This window comes from Nelumbo lutea, chromosome 4 (genome assembly GCF_056320005.1).
Source record: "Nelumbo lutea isolate HS-2025 chromosome 4, American lotus-T2T, whole genome shotgun sequence".
NCBI lineage: Eukaryota > Viridiplantae > Streptophyta > Magnoliopsida > Proteales > Nelumbonaceae > Nelumbo > Nelumbo lutea.
Genome location: NC_142687.1, coordinates 81,350,961 through 81,364,068, shown reverse-complemented (window position 1 = coordinate 81,364,068; position 13,108 = coordinate 81,350,961). Strand labels below are relative to the sequence as shown.

At 36.3% G+C, this 13,108-nt stretch overlaps 1 protein-coding gene across 1 annotated transcript; it reads right to left on the bottom strand.

The window, feature by feature from the left end:
• Positions 1-360: 360 nt before the first annotated feature.
• On the bottom strand, positions 361-9,875 carry PRL (Minichromosome maintenance (MCM2/3/5) family protein). Its single transcript, XM_088941308.1, has 15 exons — positions 9,719-9,875; positions 9,571-9,638; positions 9,408-9,467; positions 9,087-9,310; positions 8,619-8,796; positions 8,379-8,501; positions 8,124-8,213; positions 7,655-7,797; positions 6,983-7,160; positions 6,037-6,228; positions 5,264-5,436; positions 4,829-5,032; positions 3,990-4,155; positions 3,620-3,841; positions 361-616 (listed from the first exon to the last, which is right to left on the bottom strand). Exons 1-15 carry the CDS (start codon positions 9,756-9,758, stop codon positions 512-514), a joined length of 2,166 nt encoding a protein of 721 aa, XP_088797434.1. The 5' UTR covers positions 9,759-9,875; the 3' UTR covers positions 361-511.
• Between the last annotated feature and the right edge of the window lie 3,233 nt (positions 9,876-13,108).

The window sequence follows — 13,108 nt, the reverse complement described above, 5'->3', positions numbered from 1 at the left end:
GTAGAATATCTCTGGAACTAAACTGGTGTCCCCGAGTACAAGTTTGAAATCCATTGAAAGCCAGGGCTAATCTCCATGAGTGGTTTTCTAACCGCATCCGTGTTACTGCTCTAGATGCTCCAAAACGGTGCAACCTTTTCAGTAAGCATTCGGTCCAGATCAAGTTCGATAGTAGATTGACCCTGGATAACCCTCTGTTTTACGAAGAAATGAATGAAAACATATAATTTAGTCCAATGACCTATATAGAAGTGATAACTTCAAACCAGCTACTGTTTGTAAATGTAATGGATGACAATCACACCAAATATATGCCGCCATTGCACATAACAGGAACTAACATGTTACAATACCAAAGAATTTCACAAAAATGAAATTTTAACTAGAAAATTATGTAAGGTGTATTACAACACTAACACATTGGAGAATGGAGATGACTAAAGCTTCTCCCTGATTAATGATCCTCTCCAGAAAGATGATTAATGTTGGACAATCTACAAGGGATAAAACATCAGGAATCAATGAAGCGGATGTCAAAGGTGTTTGGATGGATCTGCCACACATTTAGGGCTGCATATTCCTCTAAGCACTCCTTCAATTGAGCTTCACTGTATCCCTATTACAAACAAAGAATATTCCAATAACGTGCAAGTTCTGAATGAGAGATGAATAAACTTAAGCCATTGTTGTGGAAGGAATTAATTATACACTACAGTAAAAAATATAAAATAACTATAAAAAACAACCAAGCACGATAATGAATTTACAGAATTGACACTTGACACAACCGCAAGGACATCCAAGGGGCAATTATCTGCTCTCAGCTCAGGAAGGTAAAATACTTCAATAGCTGGACTACCTTAAAGACTAACTTCTGTACTCGGGATGGAGATTACTCCATGCTTGTGCTACACTACTACTGAACATCAACAGAAACCATTCCAATCGTCAATGGCATATTATTATTAAAACCCATTGTTTAAAAACTAGGTGATCCAGATGAAGGATCAAGCAATCTGGATTGACATGCCAGGTAGAATTGGCTCTTAACCAGGTGTTATTCCTGTGACCCCGTCAGAAATAGACTAAGCTTCCTGGTCTTAGGATCACCAAACTCAGGTGATTAGATAGATGGATCATGTGATTTGGAATGCACAAATAACTAGAACAAAAAACAAGAAATAGACAAACAAGAGGCAGTTTGTAGGAAGGAAAGGTGAAAAGAAGAAATAATGCACCTTTAAAAGTAAATAGAGAAAACTCTATCAGTAACATTGAGTGTCACTAACACCTTATCAGTAAGATAATCACAACTCCCTCAAAACATTTCAGGAAAATAACCATATCAAATGACACCAAACTCATGCAAAATAGCCAAGTTTTGGTCAATGAAAAATAGGATGAAAGAAAAATAATGATTTCATCTCAACATTTCAAAACTTCAAAAACTTTCTTATAAGAATCTGTAAACTGATTTAACCTTTTAAGACAATTCACCGTACTTTTAACTTTTAAGACACTAAATAGAAAATAAATTTAAAATACTCAAAAATACTAAAAGCAATTGCCATTGGATGAAAAACTCGGAGAAAATCAATTTCTTTCTCCATGGAATCCTTTCTTACTTCCATGCCAGCACCACAGTTAGAGAGGAGATTGAAACCATAATTAACAGTTAGAGAGGAGAAACTAGAACCCTCACTCTTTGTTTATTTTTTCACTAAGCTTCAAGAATGCAGCCTGAATCCCCTAATAGCTAGAAATCTCAACCTTGAGATTGTCAATAATAGCCTCAGAAATAAGTAGGTATCAAGCTACAGGTATAAATTCACATTTCATTGATCTTTTTCTGTGTATATTTCATTCCCACTTATTGTTTTCGGGAAATCTGATTGTTGTCTTTGCAAGAGAGGCTTCAGTAAACCATCCTTATTCTTCCTGTTTTTTATAATCAAACTAGAGGGGTTCTGTCAGTTCAGAAGTAGGGGCTCTACCATGCCATATTTTCTGAATCTTTTTACGTTTCTGTTATTTGTATACATAGAATCATATTTTCATACAATAGTTGTATTTCTTCAGACTCAGTCAGGTTGGCAAAAATTCAGCAGAAACCCAAGCCAGATTACTGGGTAGATTGATCAAGTTTCCCAGTTTTTCTAAAGACATTAAATTCAATTAGCAGTACTGCACCCCTAGAAACTCTTATTAGGTTGCTAACTTTGTACTTTTTTATCAGTTGACTGTGTACTTAGACAAATTCCAGGCAACATGGTCAACTTTTTTGATGAGTAATCTCCAGGCAACACTGTCAATTGATGACAAGGTTAGATCTTCCTCATGGGTTACACTAAAATAACCTCCTGATACAATGCCTTCTGTATTTCTTGTAGGCTACTCGACAAAAAAGGAAACCTTCCTCCAGTACTGGTTTTACTTTATGATGCCAAAGATTATATAGGTTGATGTGGTAGCAAGTACTGTGGGTGCATACAACATTCAAACCAGCTAGTTAAACCAAATAATCATAACTTGTTTCTTTATTTGTAGTTAAGGTGGTGAGGCACTTCCTAGGAGTTCGGATCTCCTACCCACACCTACTCACACGTCATTACAGCTGTACATTGAGAACGAACATCTCCATGCTTACATGTTATCATTCATGGAGAGGTGTTCCTAATGTACAACTGTAGTATCATGTGGGTAGGAGTGGCTAGGATTCTTGTGGGCAGGATATCTGAATTGACTTCCTAGGTGTTTTAGTCTGGAAAAGTTGACACCTAGATGGTAAAACAAACCTAATCACATTGTTACGATTAACTAAAAAATTAACCACTAATCATCATCATCTAAGCCTTGTCCCAAGTCCCAACTATATGGGGTCAACTAAATTAACCACTGATTATAATGCACCTAAATTTCAAAAAAAAAAAAAAAACAAGACAAGATTGTTAAATTGCCCTGATTCAAACATAGAACAAAGGGATTAAGAGTCATAAATGTTAGGTCCATAGGCACATATGACCTAACAATAGTTAGATGAGCCCATTTGTTGCATCACCAAAATGTGGGCACAGTAATTTATGTGCCATCAACAAGATATTTATATCTTATACATCTGAATTGGATCTAACCATATTTGAATCTGACCCTATTAATATTAGGATTTGAATAAAACCTTCTATGTTGGATTTGATTGGACTTGGATAATCATATATCATTAATGAATTAAGCTAAAAAATAATCAAATTGTTATATTCATTAAAATGAATTAAAAATAACTTCCACGAGACTAACTTTGAACCTTTGATGAAAATGTGATTTGGACCAACATTATTAATGAACATGTGTTAATTTTATATAAACATATGAACATACTAATATTACCAGACACAGGTCTTACTAGGATCAGATTGGGGTAGATCCATATCCAACCATTTATAAACAGATCTAGTTTTTGAGATCTAAATCTGGTTTAATTAGGTTAGATTTTGAACTCAGACCTGGATAATTGACTGCCATTGACAGCCCTACCTCCAAATTGCATATTAGATACCTCTGACACATTACTGAACTGTTCCTTATTAACTAAGCAGTCTTGATTTTTACAATGCTAACTAACCTTTCTTGAGATCCAGTTTAGTGCATGAGCATAGCTCACATCCATCCTGTTTGTCCTTGCAGCTTCATCTCGCAGTATGGAATAGATGTCAGAGATGGCATCAAGACCAGATCTCTGACGCTCTTCTGAATAAAGTGAGAACTTTGACATCTGCATTAACCTCAGTGCCTCGTCCACATCACTCTGAGCCACAGTTTCTGAAAAGCGGAGCCTTGCCAGTGCCTGGAAAAAGAAAAAATTAATATTCCACCATTAGCAAGCTAATGACAAACGATAAAAGAAAGTTACTGTGCCCAGCAGTCTACCCTAACATGTGAACAGAACCATATTAAATTTAAGGAGAAATGGACAAGCAAAGACCAACACTCACAGCGGATATCCGGAGAATACTGAGTAGGGTCCGCACAGTAGTGTATGAATGGGGACTATTTGATTTAGCTTCCTCCTGCCGGATGCTGGAGTAAGCACTTGCTATATACTCCTCCAGCTCTTTGGGAACATGGGGGGTCATTTTCCTTGCAGATGAAATATATGCACTGAAAAACAACAGAAAACACAAATTTTGAATGCAATCAGGGAATTCACATATTCTAAAAAGAAAAGAGGAAATCTAATGTTCTAGAAGATCCAGATAAAGAGGAAATCCATTTTGTAGGGACTGACATGTAATTTTTGGAGAGTAAAGCTAAAATCTCAGCCAGGTATATCTTTTTAGATTTCACATCAATGTTCTTTCCAGAGGCTGGAAAAATATAACTAAATTCAGCCAAATCCATTATCTTTTATGGGATTTACATTAGAGTTCTTACTAAAAATCAGATAAAAATGGGAAATAAGTTTCTGACACATCAAATCTTACTAAAAATAAGTTTTCACATTAAGATTCGTTTTACAAGAATGTTAATGCCTTTCAATTGGAGAACCTAAGTCAACTATGAGATACAAAGGTATCGTTTTCTTTCAATATATAGCAGTGCGCAAAGTGACGGAGCCCAAGAACTCTCTAATCTGGTAACAACAAAATCCATGCTCACATGAAAATAAACCATAACATGTTAACAAAATGGCAGGGGATCTCTCAGATACAACCTACTCATAAAGTTAAACAATTCACTTCAAATTTGTAAATTATCATTTTCTTTACAGAAGTGGATAATGATATCAAAGATATATATTACAGACAGTTGTATGAACTGGAATGGACCTTACCGAAGAACAGATGGCTCAAGTGGAGTGAACCCAAGTGCAGGAGATTCTTTGTTCTGATGAACATAGACAACATGCCTAGCCATTTCAAGGTCACTGTCCATATCGGCCCTATCTAGTATCAACCAAAGAAGATCAAAACGTGATAGAAGTGCTGGAGGCAGATTGATATTTTCGGCGGGAGTTCTGCGTAGGTCATATCTTCCCCTTCAACCAAATAAGGAAAAATTTTTAACCTCAATGTGGATAACTTTCAAAAAGACACTTATCTATGAACTAATTGATTTGAATCCATGAGAATGCAAAAATATTGTTTTACGCTTTAGTGAAGAGAATGTTACCAGCTTGATTTCCATTATGTTTAAACAGAAGAGAGAATTGATTTTTCTCAAAACTAGTTTATGACTGACTGCTTAAAATAAAAGAATAGATTCACACCATGCAGGATTTGCAGCAGCAAGAACAGCAGTTCTGGCATTTAAGGAAGTGGTGATTCCAGCCTTGGCAATACTGACAGTCTGCTGCTCCATCACCTCATGTATCGCTGTTCGATCAGATTCCTCCATTTTATCAAACTCATCTATAGCACATATACCCATATCAGCAAGCACCTGCAGCACAACAATTTGCTTTCACAAAACTGACAAACTAAATAAAGAAATCGTAATAATCATCAAACCCTTATCCCAACTATATGGGGTTGACTACATAAATCCTGTTTCTCCATTCCATTCTGTTTAATTCCATATCCAATGTTCAATTATGAGTGCTTTACCTATTGGAGATACTCCTAGGTTCCCACTCATCCATCTCAATATATGCATTTCTACCACACAGCATAGTTGGGCTTACAACTGTTGTATAGAATTTTCCTCACATGTTTTTCCAATTTTCAACTAAACTGAAGAAAGCCTTATCAAAACTATATTTATACATTTGAAATGAGAAGATTATCATTCATGCTAGCTAGCTAGTTCATAATAATTGCAACAGGGACAAGCATGCCAGTGCACCTTGCAATATGACATGTAGCATAAGCATAATATTTGGATAGTGGACCAATAAGCATGTGTTACACATCATGTTGCATTTGCATGCAAAATACAAGGTAGCATAAAACAGAATACATAAATTTTCATAAAACCATATATACCAAAAAGATATGTTTGAATGCGAGGAAAGAAAAAATAGAAACTTGTTAAGAGTCTCACCAAGGCTCCCCCTTCAAGAACCATCTCATTAGTTACTGGATCTTTCTGAACTGCAGCCGTCAGACCAACCCCACTGCTTCCTCTTCCCGTAGTGTACACTCCTCTTGGTGCCACATTAATTATGTGTTTAAGGAGCTGACTTTTTGCAACTCCAGGATCTCCCATCAAACAGATGTGCAGGTCTCCTCTAATCTGCAATTCCAAATAAACACGTTCAGAAAGCCATCATACATTGTAGTGAAAATATTAATGAAAATTACTTGGAGATTGTTTTCCTAGAATTTAATGATGAATGTAGGCATGATAAGCCAAATGACAAGTAAGAGAAAAATGAGATGAAGAGGAGGCTACATTGTATCTTGTTACTAAGTGGAATGTGGAAATATAACTTGTGGCTCACCTAAAATGGTTACAAGCTTGATTTGTGATATTTATCTGACAAAACCAAGATTTTAACACATATTTGGTGGCCTTCCATTTTTTGTGTGTAACCACAGTTTACTTGGATAAGAAAAATAATCCATAAACTCTAAAGGTAAAATATATGGAGGCTACATTGTATCCTGATAAGCCAAATAACGAGTAAGAGAAAAATGAGATGAAGAGGAGGCTATGTTGTATCCTGTTACTAAGTAGAAATATAACCTGTGGCTGACCTAAAATGGTTAAGACAAGCTTGATTTGTGACATCTATCTGACAAAACCAAGACTTTGATACAAATATTTGATGGTCTTCCATTTTTTATGTGTGCTAAGCATAAGAAAGATCAACCACAGTTTACTTAGATAAGAAAAACAATCTATAAACACTATAGGTAAAACATATGGGATTTTCATAATTAAGTGAACTTCTTTCTCATAATAAATATAGTTTAGTCATCAAAGAAAATCCCATCCCCATCAAACTGATAATAATGGGAGCATAATATGTATTTGATGGATTTACCTTCATCCCATCTTTCAATTTCCGATGAGGAGCTCCAACAAGGAGAAGAAGTAGAGCTTTCTTAACATCTTCATGGCCAAAAATCTCAGGTGCTAATGACCGTGCCAACTTATTGTAAATATCACCATCTTCAGATAGGCGTGCAATCTGCTCTTCCTCATCTCCTCTAAGTTCATACCTGTGGTTAATAAAAGTGACTAGTTATATTAGCCAAGGAACTTCAATTAAGAGATGCAAGGTTCATATATTATGTGCCTTGAGGCCTTTGATTTATCAATTCCTGGGGTGGGTAACCAAATTCAATATGTTTCTCCATTCAGTTTCTTTTGCATGTTTTAAAATGCTTAAGTTAGTATTGTTCAACTCCATTGTTAAGTTTTTGGTTCAGAGAATTTATAAAATCAATCTCTGCAGGGGTGACACACACACACACACATGTAGAAGGTTCTTGCCCTATCAGCATACTCAAATGATGTTCACTTTCAACCCTCAAACAAGATTTTAATCTACCATTTTAGATTTTCTTGTTTGAACTACTTAATCATTCAAATTAATCCAAAGTTCAAAGAAAGAAACTTAATCCCCAGTAAGTAAAATTTTCTTGAAGCCAAACCTTTTTTCTCAAGGTTCACAGCATGAAGAAGACAGGGAAGGAGGAGAAACAAAACTTACTCCTCATATTTTTTCTTGAAATGTGTCACTGACATGGCCTCCAAGTATGTGTCTGCAACCAACCCTGCCCGCATTGCTCTGAAACCTGTGTAAGGAATAGGAAGAAAAATCCCTGACATCTCAACAACATCACCTGGAGCTACCTGATCAATGCATAAAAAAGAAAAAAAAATGAATAAATGGTAGGAGTGTAATCAAGTGCACCACCAAAAATAACATATTAAAAGAACTTCAAACCTACCAAGTTGACTTTGGAGAAATGGAAAAGAAAAGGTGCAATTAATAAGAAAAGTGAGACCACCATTCCTTATCTACTGCTTATTAAGATGCTCATCGGTAATCTATACTTGTAGCTGTAACTGGATGATAATGTTTTAATGGCTGATGTTATGCACTTTGCGAGAAAATTAGGTAATTAACATGAAATGGGTATATGTGCACTACTATACAATCTGTAATACCAGCATACCTTCCGAGTGAGTTCCCCACGCAGATGAACAGTCATTGTCCTTGGAATGTGACCTTTCGGAACATGTTCTGCTAATTCTTGGATTTTTGCCTGCATCCACCCACCACAACCATATATCACATAAAAATTAAAGGAAACAAATTGTGGTTTTTTTTTGCTTGTTGAGAAACCTTTTCTCTCATATAACTTTGAAAAAGAAACTAAACTTTTACATAAATTATAAAGCTTTTATATTGGAGGACAGAGAAGAAGCACCTCTTGAAACTTCAAAAACTTCGAAGCTCTGAGCTGAAGGATGAGGTTTCCTTTTGTGTTGTTTATTTTACAGCGGCTGGATGGGCACTCAAACAGGGGCATGAAGACTCGAGCGGTTACTTCCTGCAGTTATTAAATGAAAATGAGAAAAAAAAATGTTTTTTTTTTTTTGTTGTTGTAAGTATGTACAATGTGAAAGGGGAAAAAACAACAAAATAATGGGAACCCGAATGTAACTACCTGGTAAATTTCGAAACCACACTCTTCACATGTATACACAGCCACCTGCATCAATGGCTTAACGTCTGAGCATCGTGTAACAATGCCAGAGATCCTGACAAGCTGGCCAATGTACGAGGCTTTAACTTCTCTTATAGTAAATGGTCTCTCTTTAGAAGAAGCTTTTATATAGACTTCACTGCATTCCAGAACAAACCACGTTAGCGAAGAATACATTTCAAATTATCACGCTGATGTTCCCATTGAGCTCCCAAGTGAACATTATGGCACATTCTTATTCTACTTTTGTCATCGTTAACACGTTGATACCAAGGTGTATGGTCCAGAAAAAACCCTAATATGAGACCACATCTTTCTGAAATTACAACAACCTGTCATCCAGGTACTTGAAAGAGTAATGATAATCCGAAGTAGGAAAAGTAAGCTGCCCTAGAAACAAGATCACAAAGGGATCCCTCCAAGACTTACTAGAAACGCTTAATCTCCGGGGGCATCCTCTGGCGCGGATCTGAACCATCGGCATTCTCCGTTCCTTCCTCCGATCGCTGGGTCATCAAAATGTCATGATCATCATCCGGGAAAGCCTCCGTGGGCTCTGGCATGAGATCATCGATGGCATCAGCAAAAATACCAAGATATCGACGGGTATTTTCAGTTACCCGTCTAAGAAACTCCTCGTCCAGGTCCTTATACTGGAGGGTCAACAATTTATAATTGCATTAGGATTTTGTTACAGGATCTCTTAATATAAGACAGAAGAGTAAAAGGAAAGGAGAAGAAGAGAGTTACATTGAAGAGATCCTCGAGATCGATTTGGATAGCTCGAATCTTACGGTTAGCGACTTCTTGCTGCAACCAACAGAAGAAATGGGGATTGCTTTAGAATAGTTGAAATTTTGAGGTGAGATGGAATCATATACCAAAAGAATTGTATGAGAAAAAGAAGACTTACGAGTATGTTGAGATACTTGGGTTCGCCATTTGCATCAGCGAAGTTGGTCAAAAATTCCTTTGCGAGGACTGCAAGAGATAGATGGATTGAAAGAGCGCTAAACGTAACGAGAGACAAAATGGCGGAGATGATGAGATCGACGGCTTACCTCTGTCGGCATCGAAGTCGAGATCCTTCGTGTTCATCATGGTTGTTCCCGTCAGAGAACGCGAAGTGGGGGTGAGGAAGATTTTCAGCAAAAATGGAGAGTTGCTGCGGGTTGACACTCAGACACTGATGTTAGTGAGGTTTTGGCGGGAAAACGTTGATGGATCGTATCTGTTTTGGCGGGAAAGGGGATAACTGGAGCTGGGCCCGTTCGGGAGGGCTGAAACTTTGACTCTTGAGAAGCCACTGAAAGCAGCTTCAGCGGAAAGCCCTGTTTCTGGCAGACTGTTAGGATGGGAATGTAGGACCCACTTCATAAAGCCAGAAGCCGCTACCTGAAAGCCCTCCCAAACTCGGGCACTCACTGACGGGAAAGCCTTAACGGAATAGTTGGGGCCGAATCGGATTGAAATTGATTAATAACTCGATAATTACGGTTTAAAGAAAAAAGTGAAAAACTTTTTTGTGGTTGCTGGGATTCGAGCCCAGGTCTCCACGGCCACAACGTGGAATTCTTACAACTGAACTACAGCCACAAGGTTGAATAATATTATATAAATATTCTCTCAGAGGTAATGAAAAGCAAACCATTCAAATCCAATCCGACCATGAAACGAACAGATAAATATTTTGGATCTGAACTTTTCACTCGTGAATGGTCACGAACTCTTGCACAAATGGCTTTTGTTTGATCAAGTGCTCTTCATATATTGTTTGTTTGCAATGCAATTTCATTTGTACTAATACAAATGGATAGGAGTGCAAATGTGAATTTTGCAAATTTTGGTTTGTTTTTTCGCCCAGTTTTTAAATTATTCTGCTTTAATTCTCATTTTACTTGCTTTAATTCTCGGTTCAAAAGGAACAAAAATACAAATATATATATTGTGCAAATACATACACGATAATATAAAATACAAGATTTTGAACTCTATGTATTTACGTTTACACTCCTCTCAAACTAAGACTTAACAAAATTAAACCAAGATTGGATTTTAACTCATTTGCACCTTCATGTTATTGCACCAATGCGAATATAATTGCACGGGAAACAAACAAAGCCTTGAAAAAGGAACCGATTTTCAATTCGCATGGTGGGTCAGTTGGTTCAACCCTCATTGTCAAATGGTCAAATGCTTAGTCTGGGTAAGTGCCCCAATCAATGTAATTCTTTGAGTGATTGGGAGTTTGGATTACCAAATTAAACATAGCAAGGGAAAGATATTATTGGCATAGGTAGAACAATTTAGGAATATATGACGTCTTTAATGTTCTTTTTATCGATGTTTTAAATAAATGACCTGAAAACGGGAATTGCTTTTTTTATTTGGATGATGGGTCGTGGTTCAATCATCTTTGTGAGATAGGTCAACTTATGACATCATAAATAAAAATAATAAAATATAAATAATAGATAAAAATAAAGAATTAAATAAGAGATTGGACATGATATAAATCATATTTTACAAAAAAATTGTGATAAATTAGTTTAAGGGGTAATTCGAGTTCACTCCACATTCATGATGGGATTGTACAGACCAGGTCAGTGTCAAGGGAGTAAAGATTCCCAATTAAGAGGGTTGCTATTTATAGGGAGGGGGTAAATACATTTGAGGAATAAATAAATAAATTGTGAGGTTGAGTTTAGAGTATAAAAATGAATTGGAATCTGCTCAGACGCTTCGTACCAATCTGATAGCTAAATCCCACCTTGTATTCATCCGGATTCCTTAGATTAAATGGGTAAAAGTTAATTGAATCATTTGGTCAAATCAATGACCAAGTGATTTGAAAACTAATGGACTACTGGCCAGGTGATGGATCCATTGATTTGACTAACCGATCCAACTGCGAGTTTTAAAACATTCTAACCAACATGTTGATTGAGTTATAAGGAGCCATTTTTTATCTTCTCCCCTCTTAAAAATGAATTATACAAATGAGGAGAAACAACCAATGAAAATGCTGAATTGTGGTAGGCAAGAAGGCTCCACCATTTCTTTCATCCGTTCTAGTAATTTATAATTTGTTTATTGTTTAACTTTAACCTATTTATATTATTATTATTCTCTTTCTCTTAAATGTACAAATAACATGTATTAAAATCTTTGGGACTGAACCTAAATTAGCTGAATGATAGGACGGGGCATTGCATGCTAGTCAATCAGCCAACTAGTTTGCTTTACGATAAGTATGCCGGAAGGAAATGCTTAAACTAAACTCGGACTTGAGGAAGAGACACTCACTAATGATGCTTTCCAATCTCCACAATTGTTTAACTTTTTCATTGAGGCAGTCAACCACGAGCTTCAAGTCTCCTTCAATAATGATAGGGTAATCCTTAAAATTCAAAGCAATGTTGATGGCCTCCCAAACAGCCCAGGCCTCAACCTAATTAATTGAAGAAACCACAATACAATAGGCTTTGAGGTCCAATATAAAACTCATATGGTCCTTGGCAATGCACCCTATGGAGCACCAACTATCCGACTTGCAGGATGCATCAAAATTAACTTTGTTAGTCATAGGATTGGGATTGCACCATCTTATAAAATTCCATTCTTTAGAAATCTCATTGGGACCGGAAGAAAAACAAGATTTGATTTTTCCCCAATAAGCAAGAGTCATTTCTACAATAATTTGGGGATGAGCAAAATTATTGTTAAAGCAATTGTCATTTATATTCTTCCAAATAAACCATAGCAATACTACCAACTTTTCTTTAACAAATTGTTCACTAGTAGAATCTTGGTTTCTCAAAGCACTAGACCACCGGTCATTTATTGAATTATCATTAGAACTTGGGATCTATAGCAATGATCCCACCCTTACCCAAATATGCTTAGTAAAGGGGCACACAATAAATAAATGCTCAAATGTTTCATTTTCATTGCAAAATTCACATTTTGAATTCAAATTCATGCCTCTAGTAATGAGCTTACTTTTAGTTGGAAGCTTGTCATTGAATAGGAAGAATAAGAATACTTTAATTTTTTGAGTAATCTTAAGATTCCAGAAAGACCTTTGACAACTAGCACCAACACCACTTCCACTATTCTGACTATACTCTTCATTGTAGGCCAAATTTATAAAAAAAAAAATTCCATCTGGATTGAGTCTCCAAACAATTCTATCCTCAGATAGCTTAGAGGGAATCAAGATTAGTTTTATGCAATGCCAAACACTATTATGAATAAGAGTCTTAATAAGATCCTCCTTCCAAATCTTTCTATCATGGTCAATAACATTGCAAACAAGAAAATCCAAGTTTGACACTACCTCTGGATTAATAATCTCAAGGAAATGGGAGTTACTAGCCTAAGTGTCCCTCTAGAAGTTGGCACAGTTGCCATTACCAATCTTCCAACTGATACCACTCCTAAGAATATCT

Excerpts from the sequence above, each read along its gene's own strand:
- PRL (XM_088941308.1), bottom strand. The coding sequence starts at position 9,758 with ATGATGAACACGAAGGATCTCGACTTCGATGCCGACAGAG. Across the intron at positions 9,468-9,570 it reads CCAAGTATCTCAACATACTC|CAAGAAGTCGCTAACCGTAA; the intron begins GTAAGTCTTCTT and ends TGTTGGTTGCAG. Across the intron at positions 6,229-6,982 it reads AATTGAAAGATGGGATGAAG|ATTAGAGGAGACCTGCACAT; the intron begins GTAAATCCATCA and ends TTGGAATTGCAG.